Here is an 11,178-nt window from a genome sequence, read left to right on the forward strand (position 1 = left end):
TTATTAGCGTTTAGCTGCTGGTGGTGCTGCTATTTATGTGCAGAGCCATCGTGCAAACTACCTGCCCCAAAGCCTTTCTGCTCTAAGTGCTGGTATGGTGCTGAGCACCCTCCTGGGTCTGAAATTAGAGACGGGGGCACTGGAAATGCTAGAGACAAGACATGCCCCAGCTCTGCTGCTGACCCAGGGGACAGTTTGCTGTTGCTAAAATGACCTGAGAGCAGACAGACCTCCTCTGTGCAGACCTGATGGATCTACGCAATGAGTTTAAGAGGACCCGTCTGCTACTACCATGATACGACTTGAGATACATTATTTATGAATGGGAAAAATCAGGGAACTAAGATTCCCAGAGAAAAGGTGTTACTTTCCCCTGAGATCTTACCCTCTGGGAAGCGCTTGGCAGAGCCAGAGGAGCTGGGAGGCTTCCTGAGCCTGCCCGCCAAACCTCAGCTTCACAAAGCAGATACGGATTGGGTCTGTTTTAACGCTTCGTGCTTACATTAGACCTAGCCTACAAATGAACAGAAGGCAATAATGACACTTCTCCATGAGAGTTTTCTGCATAATAGGCAGTTTCTGACATCAGCCAGATCGGGGCTAGCCAACATGATGCAGCAACAAGCTTTGGCAGGAGTCCTGTCCCTGGCAAAGCATCCAATTCTATTTTCATTTGTTTTAGAGACAGTTTCTCACCCACCATATGTGTGCAGCTGGCTCCTGCTCCAGCCCCCGGAGGTCAGCAGGAATCTTTCCATGACTCCAGCATCTCTAAAATAACTACCTTCCCGTTCTCCAGAGGCAGGGGGAATAGCCGAGCTAGCGAGGCTCTGTCTTTCGCTATGTTATCTGAACAGTGAAGTTTCCCCACTATAGGATGACACACATTTTTTATGTATATCAACCTTTTGTGGGTTTACTGGGATCCCACCCACACTGGTGCTGGTCTTTCTGTCCTGTTTCATGCAGTGGGGAGGGAGCAGAGGGGAGGCAGGCTGCCCCAGCCCCACTGAGCAAACTCCCCAGGCTTGGCTGCTTTTGAGTGCAGCGAAGGCTGGCGGCAGCACTGGGCAGATTATTATGCCAGAAAGCATGCTGATGTCTCACGTATATTGAATACATCAAACATTACTGTCTCACCATGCCTCACACGAACCATTTATTTCTTTAGAAACTGCAGACGGGTCTAGTTTTATATTTTGCAAGTCACCTGTAAAATATCTATCTATAAAAGTATTACAGGAGCTAGGATTCCTGCAGGGACAGGGCAGCCTGCCCTCATTGTGCTCTGCAACCTTACCATCTGCACTGGGATTTCCATTTGTACCTGGCACTGCTGCTTTCCAGTTTGCAGGGTGTATTTTAGTTGGGGGTGTGGTGATGCAGGTACATCACTCAATCCCTTGGTTTCCAATGCTACTGAAACCCCAAATAACACCACAAGCCGAGGCTGCCGCTTTGCAGCCCCGCTGATTTCCCGGGGCTCCGAGCGCTGCTTGGGGGCTGCACACAGGTATTGCGGTGCTGCAGAAGTGGGAATTAGTTCCACTTTCTGCTACATATATTTTTATTTGATTAGTCTAATATACTGCATTATTATTTACCACATGCAAATCTCCTCAAACTGATTAAAGCTGACATTTCAGCTAAGAGATGAGATCTGGAAAGAAGTAATAAGGAAAAATTATTTCACAAGCTTTTGCACTTTAGGTTTGCAGGGAGGATCGATTACATTTAAAATTTAAGGCCCAGACTTGACCCTAAATCTCCTTTAAGGAAAAGGAAAGAATTAATTCCTTAATTTGTTATATTTCAGCTTTACAGGCTGGCTCAGCAAAACCCAAGGGAGTTTGCACAAGATGCCATTGGTTTTGAATGGTGGTTTTGGATACAACTGGAAGGCAGCAGTGAATGCTAGTTTGAAAAATATCACATTAACACATTTATTGTCTTTAAGACCTTAAGAATTATGCCTATCTATATAGAATTACTGTGGAAGTAGTTGTTTCTCAGTCACCGCAGGAAACTTATTAGCTATCTTTCCGGATATGCTTTTCAGCACACAGATTTTTATTTACTGATTTCTAGTGGTGACCAAATAGTGCTAGGTGCTACACATTTATAAAGCACAATCCCCATTTCAAATAAAAGGTGACAAAAGTGGTCAGTTAGCCTCTGGAAAGTATGTTTTGCAGAGAGAGAGGAAAAAAAAGAAAAAGAGAAAGAGAGAGGCAGAGTTTTGCAGTGACGAGTTCACTCCTACGGCAGCTATATGGACATTGTTATTTTTTGTAAAACAGGTGTAGAAAGGTTAAAGACCAAATAAGGGTCCGATTTCCAGAGGTCCAGGTATTTTATAGTGTTGAATACCTTACAGCCTCCTTCACAGGAACCTGTAAATGAGAACCTCTCCATAAAACCTTGCTTACGCTTGCAAAAATGAGATGTTTAGCTCTCCACAAGTAATGGCCTTGAAAGCTTTTTCTGGACAGGGGTCAGACCCATTTTACCATAAGTGCAGATCCATTCAAAGCACAGAAGGATTGAGCTAAAGGACATCTCAATGTGACAGGGTTGTTACACCAGCTCCAGGCTAAATGACTTGACCGAGGCCAAAGTATGAATCGGTGCCAGGAAGCAGGGCTGGAAGTCACAGTTCCTAGTCTTGCGTTCAGAGAAAATATCACATTCACAAAATGAGTAAAAAAATGTGGAGGGAGCACCTGCCTAGGTTTGACTTCTTCACTCATCTCAGATTGAAATGAGATTGACTCTGTGGGCTAACATTGAAGTCATTCAACCAGACAAGGTCTATCCATGACGGGCATTTAAAGTCTTTACTGGAAAAAAATCCCCCCCCAAATGGGAATAAGAAGATGTTTCCATTACAAAATGATTGCGACGACTCAGCTGTTACTTTTTTGCCCTCAGCCTAGAAAGCATTTCTTGCATTCTTGTCTCGGCACACTACCTTAGCGGCCCTTCATGTGCAGCACCATAGTAATTTATCATTACCCAGTCTCCAAATTATTCTAGTGTTGATTAAATTAGTAAATGCAATCACAATCTGAAGCAAGTTAATTGAGAGAATTTATTTGGCCCTGACAGTTTTATGCATGTTTGATTAAGTATTATAAGGTTTGTTTTTGATTTTGCATAATTTAACTTTAAATCCTGCACTGGGGGGGCCCATCAACTATTAATGACCGAAATAAACTCTTTTAAGATGCATATATTTATGATTTATTTCTAAACACAGTATCTTCCAGATTTTTTTTTGTTCTGTTGCCAAAGTGACAAATCTGTTTAAAGTAATATTTTGAGCCATTCGGTTCATGCTATAAATCTTGTGAAATGTATACAATTCATTAAAAGTTTTGAAAGAAGTACAAGTTAGCATTTATATTGCAACAAGTGACATATAAATGTGTATGTTTTTCTTCAATGCGTGCCATAAAATATATCAGCACTAGCTGGCCGCTGTGACTAGTACTAATGGCCCGCTCTCTGGGCTGATGATAAGTTTCATCACAAATCTTCAACGCTGTCACCACAAAACTGTTCAATCAACAGGAATATGAGTTGTGTCTTTAGTAAAATTAGCACAGGAAAGAAATACAACCCAGAGCGCTGCCGGAGTGTTGTGGGCGGGTTCCCTTCGGGCTGAACTACAAGCACTCCTTCAGGATCTTATCTCTTTGAATGTCAAAGCTTCAATTCATGCCTGACCTGAGGACAGTTTATTTTTTATGAAGATACACATCCATTTGAGCAGCAAAGGGGTCAAAATATTTCAGGCAGGAAACTGAATAGGGCCATCTTACTTTTTTGTCATCCTGACCTAAGAAATTAAAAGGGTCGGTCTCGGCACCGATGCTGCTGCGTCGCACCCTTGCACACACGTGTTTAGGTTGTGGGGTCGCTCAGTGGAGCTGCCTGGGTTTTTCTGGAGGCTAGGAAAGACCTCCAGACCTCCTTTCCCACCCTGAGGAGTTCCTGCAGGATGGCAGGAGCCTCCCTTTGCAGCACTTGCATTCAGCAGCATCCCTGTAATTCTCCAAGGCAAAGCTGGAAAGCCAAACTACCTTCATAATTTTGTTGCTGGGGCTGAAATTCCCATCTCTGGGCTGTGGCTCCAGTCCCAGGCAATGGCGGAGGGAAATAAATGGAACATGGCTCTCCTGCTTACCTTAGTCACCGAACAGATGTTCCCAGTTTCATGCTATTGGGAAAATGCATCGGCTTCGCACCTCCCCTTCTCCCTCCCACCAGAAGGTACGTGGGAGACACAGAAATGGCAATTTGCTAGGAGTACACCGCCACTTATTACCTTGCCTATAATTTCCCCTCGATGTACATCCTGCACCTCGGGCCCCTCATTGTATTTGCAGAATAAAACTGCTCTGCAGGGCAGGCGCTCCCGCAGGCGAACGGGGAGGAACCAAAACCGAGTGTGAACATCAGTGAGACAGCTGGGACGCTGGGAGGTATTTGGCCTGGTGCCTCAACTGCCTGTGCGGCGTGGCAGGTCTTAGTGTTGGCAGATGGCTTGAGTTATTATTATTTAATGTTTTTCCACCGTGGTAGTGCCTAGACGGCGAGCGGGGCAGGGAGCCAGTGAAAAAGTTCTGTATTCTATCCATTACGGAAAGTAATTCCTAATTAAATCTAAGGAAAAACAGCAGGGAGGAAGTTTCTTTTCCTTATTTTTATATATCGCTTTTGAATTTTCCTCCACCTGTTTGTTTTTCAGGAGCTTTTTGGATCTTTCTGGCCTCCCCAGAAGACTGGGTCTCCTCCACTTGCCGTTTTACCGCCTTGGTTTTCTGGAAGCACTTGAGCTCCTTCAGCGGGGCGAGGGCCTGGGCGAAGGCTCCCGGGAGCAGGGCCAGGAGTTCCGCGGGCTCTCCCGGGACACGGGCTCCCAAAGCCTAACTGCCGGCGCTGCCCCAGCCGCTCAGCAAGCCTGGATCTGACCCTTGAGCCCACAGGCGGTACCCGCCAGGCCACCAAACCACGCTCAGAGTCAGAAAAGGTCCAAGCGACGAGGGGCTCGGAGAAATCTTTGCCGCGCTCTTGATCCAGGCAACGGTGATACGTTCTGCAGCCGGTTCTGTGACCGGGGCTGTCCCGGCACCCTCAGGACCGGCTCCAGCCCTAAGGCCACGGGGGGGCGGGCAGCTGAGACCCCTACGTGTGGTGCCGAAGCCAGCCGGGCCCCACCATCCCCTCAGCGCCGTTGGCTGCCGGTCCGGTTTACGTCGGAAACGACCTTCCAGGCTCCACCTGCCACCCCCCCGCCTTGCTTGGCCCCACACGCCGGCGGCGGGACCCCCCCAGGCCCGGCGGCCCCGGGCTCGGGCCGCTCTCCTCCTCCTCCCCGTCGTCGTCCCCGTCCCCCCCCCGTTGCCCGGGCAACGCGGCGCCCTCCCGCTTCCGGGCGGCGGGGGCGGGCGCGGCGCGATGACGCCATCGCCGCGCGCCTCCCCGGCCGCTCCCTGACCGTCGCCGCCGTCGTCGTCGTCGTCGCCGCCACCGGCCGGAACCGGAGCGCCGCTGCCCTCTGCACATGCGCATTGCGGCGCTCGCCCGTAGGCCCGGGCCTTCCATCAGCCCGGGCCCGGCGCGCTTGGCCTCGGCGGCGGCGGCCGCCGCCCGGCGGGAGGCCATGGGCAGGACGGTGAGTGCGGGGCGACGCCCCCGGGGCTGGGAGGCGGCGGCCCGGGCCTCGCCGCGTCTGCGGCGGCCGCCTCCGCCTCGGGCCTCTTGTGCGCTGAGGGTCCGGTGGGAGCGAGAGCGGTCGGTCACCGGCCGCGGGGCCGCGCCTGCCGGTCTGGGGCTGGCGTGGCTGCGCGGCCCGTGGGTGCGGGCCCGGCCCGTGGGTCCCTGCCCCCGGCCGCCCCGTCCCCCGCAACCCCGGCGGGGCTCTGCGTTCCCTGAGGTGAGTCGCGGCCGTGCCCCGGTGGCCGTGCGGGGCTGTCCCTGCCCGCCCGCCCGCCCGGTCGGCGGGGGCTCCGCGTTGTCTGGGCTGGACGGTGGAGCTCGCGGGGCACGGGCAGGTCCCGGCTGAGCTTCCTGCCTTCAGTTCCTTTCCCAAGCCGATGCGGTTTAATTTAGGATCTGGTAGGATGTAGGAGGAGTTCGAATTTCCCCTCCTTCCGGTACTCCCTGCTTTCATTTATCAGCGCTAACCTTTATTTGTCATTGTCCCTAACCTTGTTTGGCTCCTTCTGGAACGCTTTGGTCCCGCTGGTCCTGACTGATGGTCCTGTCATCTGTGAACGTTGCGGTCTTTTCTGTCACCCCTCCTCCTCCACGAATTATGAGTACCCTGAGCAACGGCAGACCTTGCCTGGAATGTGTGATAGATGAACAGAAGTAGCACTGTATTTCGGTAGCTTTCTCATCAGATGCTCCATTTTTAAAGAAGAGGGAGTGAAAGCTCACCAAAGTGAATGGTTATTCAGATTTTTAACTTCCTGATGAGGCTATCATTAATGTGATGCTTGGGGTAACGGCAGCGTGGCTGACACCGAGTTGCCAAGGCCTGAGGGTTGAAATCCTTTGAGCTGTAGGTCGATACCCAGAAGAGACCGACTCGGCTTTCCAGCCTCACAGCAATGTGCTTTAAAACAGAAAGGCCCAAACAAATGATCTTGAGGAACGGGTGTCCAAATCTGTTTCTAGGCATCATGTGCCAACGTAGAGGTTTGGAAGCCTGCTCTTCCATATTCTGTTCGGAAAACGTTGACCGTGCGTGCTCTCTCCATTGTGTTTTGTATGCCCTGGATGAACGGTGATGGCTCTGTGACAGGAGAAGGTTACTGACAAGTTCTTTGTCTGTGATTTTCTCTTTCCTGTCCTTGTGTATGGCATTGAATACAAGCTAGCTGATTCCTTCCAGCACGTATCAGTAAGCTGTAATACATATATTATCAAGTGTGTGGTTCTTTTTAGAATCTTTACAGGATTAAAAATTCATGTTTGGGGAGGGGCCTTGTAATTCTGAGCTTTTTAACACACAAAATGAGCAAACTGAAACTTACTCTCTCATTTTATCTTTTAGATCAACTCATATGTAGAGTGTTGTGAGTCTATGAAGCACCTTAGCAGTTTCTTTCACTCTTCCTAGAAGGCCAGGTGCCACAGGAAAACTTCACTTTTTTGTTACAAGAATTAAGTGGCATCCAGAAACGGCAGCGGATTACCGACCTTCTGCTGAGTGGATGGCAGCACCATTAAAAATGTAATATTTCAGAAAGTTTATTTTATTCTCACAATGTCCCTCTGCTCATGGCTGTTCCGGTGTTGATATTTGAGTTTATATAAAGAGCATGAACCTACCAAAGGCTATTTGTTTATGTGGTGGGCACACTTAATAAGTGAGAACAAGCTGCTGCTGTTCACTGAGAGTAAGTCTCTGCAGCTGAGCCATTTGAGTGGTTCTCTTGGATTAATCTATTGAAGGTTTTGTCAGAATCAAAACTCCCCGTCTAAAACAGGGCTCAGACATTAAGCCAGTGTGTTGAGCTTGCCCCCACAAACTACAGCTTATGCAGGCGGGGTTTGTGCTGTCAGTCAGGCGTGATTTTGCTGAGCGCTCTAATAGTGCACGCGCCGATTTCCCTGTGGCTGCTCAGGGACTCAGATTAAGTAGCTATGTAAGAGTTTGCTGGAGAATGATAAGCTGTCTTTTGTGTCCCGGTGAAAGAGGTTGTAAGGAGAGGCTGCATCATTGGAAATTGAATGCTCTGAATCTGGAGTATGTGAATTTTAACCTGTCTTGCTAATTTAGTCCTCCAAAAATATCTCTGAAAACAAACACTGAGCAGTAGATATGCAGCATGTGGGAAGCATGTTCGGTTGCATGCTCCACGCACAAAACTATGTTGGTTTTTAAGTAGTGTTGGTTTAGTATCTGACCAATTCATATGTCTTGCAAAATACATTCTTGTAACACGCTTCCGAGCTGCTTAGTATTTCCTTTCTACAGACAGGAAATTATGGCAGAGAGGCACTTAAAATTATGAGGCTGTCCTTGATAATTGAGAATAGACCTCAATTTCCTAAATTCCTTAATCGTAAGTTAACCCATGCTCTTTTTCATTAGTCCTTGATTCATGTGGAGCCGACAGATTGCCTGCAAATTTCTGTAACGGCAAGAAGGAATTGGAACCTGGGGCCAAGCAGAAGAGATCAGAACTGCAATTTCCATTTACATGTAATTTGAGGCAGGAAGCAGTGAAGAGACTTACCCAGTGATGCACATTGCATCAGAGAAGGTTTTTGATATCCAAGTACAGTTTCCTGCAGCCTGATAATTTACTCTGTGATTAGTTTTGTTAGTAACAAAGTAAAATATTCTTGAAGTAACTTTTAAATTACTTCAGTTTTAATTTTAAGAGTAGTAGGATTTCTGATTCAACAAAGGAAAGATCTGCCCAGATTTGAATGCCTGGGTCTGAACGCCTGGGTGTGTGAGGAGGCTGGGGAAGTCCCTGTTGTTCTCTAGCATTATCTGATGAGTGCATTGTCATTTTATAATTCCCGGAATTTGGCACATCATAAGCCTGGGGTGAAGCAAAGAGCAGCTAACAGGCTACTGCTCATCACTCACACAACAACAATGGGTGTGTGGAAGGATGTTAAGATTATAAATCCTAAACACTCCAGAAGATCAAGATGTTTCACTTATCTCTGCGGGTCCCGAAGGGAGAAATAAACTAGTAGATGTCTTTGAAAGGCTGCCTTGCCATTGGATGCAATGACAGTGAGACCGTAAGTCTCGGCTGAGCAAGGGGAGGTACATCCTGTAGAGTGTGAAAAACATGATTGCCTCATTGTTCTTGCAAGACCTTCCATTATTTTCAGTTTGTTTATTTGGTGAAGCTTTGCCAAGTTTTGAAATGAGCAGAAATCTAGAATCACCGCTGAGTCTGGGCCGTAGAATTCACTTGCGAAAGTACTTGGAGAACTTTTGGGTTTTTTCCTTAAAAAGAAATATGATCCAATGCAAACACATAACACTAATATTACTACTCGCATGGGCGGACTGTTGCAGGATGGCTGTTTGATTAAGAAGGATCTGTGAATTAGCCAGGATAATTCCAGAACAAAGTTCCTAGCTTTCCTGCATTAACACTGTAAAGCTTATAACAGGTTATGACTAGTGCTGACATGGTGTGCTACTAGGGAGCTGTTTGGAATCTGACTTGGTGATGATGGGAACAGAACTGTATTTCTATATGTCTGCCTGGTAAACAATAAGCAAAGAAGTTGAGATTTGCAAAGCAGTTGTGAGAAACTGCTCAGCCAGAGAGTATCTGTCGTGCTGCCCCTCTTCCTGCTGGGGCTACTTAAATGTGTTTTCCTTCTCTGCCTTCCTGCAGGTCTCTTCCTTCCTGGAAATTCAGCAAAGAGTTAGCGTTCCCAGGCTGTTGGATCTCTTCCATGTTAATGGATAACATTTGATATGTGCCCTGTAAATCCTGCCCTGGGACTCTGTGACCGGTGGGGTGCCTGATGCCTGTAATCCCCATTCCCCGCCGGGTCCGTTCGTTCCACGGCCCCCACACGACCTGCCTGCATTCGGCCTGTGGCCCGGTAAGGACCACTCACTTGGTGCGTACCAAGTACAACAATTTCGACATCTATCTCAAATCCCGATGGATGTATGGATTCATCCGTTTCCTGCTGTACTTCAGCTGCAGCCTGTTTACCTCCATCCTCTGGGTGGCACTCTCTATCTTGTTTTGCCTTCAGTACCTTGGCATCCGGATCTTTCTGCGTTTCCAGTACAAACTCTCCATCATCCTCCTCTTACTGGGGCGAAGGCGGGTAGACTTCAGCCTCATGAATGAACTGCTCATCTATGGAATTCATGTGACCATGCTGCTAGTGGGGGGGCTGGGATGGTGTTTCATGGTATTTGTGGATATGTAAATAAAACAAGCGCATGTGGGCTGAGAAGGTGACTTTTCTTCTACCCCAAAATGTGTCGATATCTTCTTTTCTTTTTTTATATAAATTAATTTATTTATCAGTGCTACTTTTTATTGATAAATTAACGTACTTGTCTGTGGAATTTGTATTTTTTTGAGGGTTGAGGTGCCATTTTGATTATCAAAGTGCAATGCTTGATTGGGTGTTTTTTCTTTGCACAGCGCAAGTTAATATAAGTTTCTTCTAGTCCATAGGAGCCTACCTTGCTGCTGTTCCTGTATTCCTGTGGGCATGAAAAAGGCAGTGATTTATCTGGAGGACAGAAACCAGATAACTTTGCACCCTACGGTCTTAATCCATCTTCACCCTTTTTCTAAAAACGTTCCTTAATGTCTCAGGCATGTAATACGTATCCTACTTGACCAGTGTTATCCTTTCGCTATGTAGTTTGCATTTTGCATATTCCCCGCTAAGGATATGGGGCCAAATTCTACAGAGTATAGGGGGTTTGGGGTGTTTTGGTTTTTTTCCTGTTTTGTTTTTAGGTTTTTGCAAGACGTGCTTTTGACCCACTGTACTGTTCTGTTCACTTTAACGTAATTGTAGAGCTTTGAATGGCTTTGTGCTTTTCAGGCAGTTAATGCTGAGTAATTGAGTCTTACCCTAATGGAACAAATCCACTGGAGTGATGGGAGCAGAGTTTGGTATCATGTGCTCTTGAAATTCCCAGTCACGGCAAATATGTTATCATTTTGCAGCGATTAAGGGGAACCCATTGCAATGGTCCGTAGAGTTTAGATCTTGACATTTGGTTCTACTTTTCCCTGAATTGCTTAGTCCCATTTTTCTCACAGAGGTGCTCTGTCTTACAGAGTATGGTGAGATGAGACTGTCTGACCTAGGAGAGATTGAAAACAGAGTACAATCCAAAATGGCAATAATTGTTCTCTGTGATTACAGAAAACATTCTCTCTCCTACCTTTGCAGCAGTGAGAGTGGGGTCACTGGAGAGCTTTACTGACAGCTCAAGGAGTTAAGCATTAAGCTCGGTTATACTGGTCTTGATCTAAGATGTCAGGCTGTTCTTCCGCAGTCAGTCAAGTAACTCTTTATTTATGGAGTCCAGAAGCTGGCCTAAGGTTTATTTTTATTCTATTTTTGTTTGTTTGTTTTTTCTTATAATGGAATATTGCTCTTTTCCTTGTGTTCTTTAAAGAACTGTTTAAAAAGAAGTTG

General features: G+C 47.1%; 1 protein-coding gene across 2 annotated transcripts; it reads left to right on the top strand.

Annotated features, from left to right (window-relative positions):
- The first annotated feature begins 5,532 nt into the window (after window positions 1-5,532).
- Window positions 5,533-9,966, top strand: TMEM250 (transmembrane protein 250). Of its 2 annotated transcripts, XM_029999655.2 has the most exons (3): window positions 5,537-5,680; window positions 7,067-7,246; window positions 9,390-9,966. In XM_029999655.2, the coding sequence occupies exon 3, from the start codon at window positions 9,523-9,525 to the stop codon at window positions 9,940-9,942; it is 420 nt and encodes a 139-aa protein (XP_029855515.1). In that variant the 5' UTR covers window positions 5,537-5,680; window positions 7,067-7,246; window positions 9,390-9,522; the 3' UTR covers window positions 9,943-9,966. The 2 variants fall into 2 exon arrangements, with proteins under 2 accessions (XP_029855516.1, XP_029855515.1); XM_029999656.2 differs by lacking the exon at window positions 7,067-7,246 and having other exon boundaries at window positions 5,533-5,680.
- The last annotated feature ends 1,212 nt before the right edge of the window (window positions 9,967-11,178 follow it).

The sequence above is a fragment of the Aquila chrysaetos genome, chromosome 24 (genome assembly GCF_900496995.4).
Source record: "Aquila chrysaetos chrysaetos chromosome 24, bAquChr1.4, whole genome shotgun sequence".
In the NCBI taxonomy this organism is placed as follows: domain Eukaryota; kingdom Metazoa; phylum Chordata; class Aves; order Accipitriformes; family Accipitridae; genus Aquila; species Aquila chrysaetos.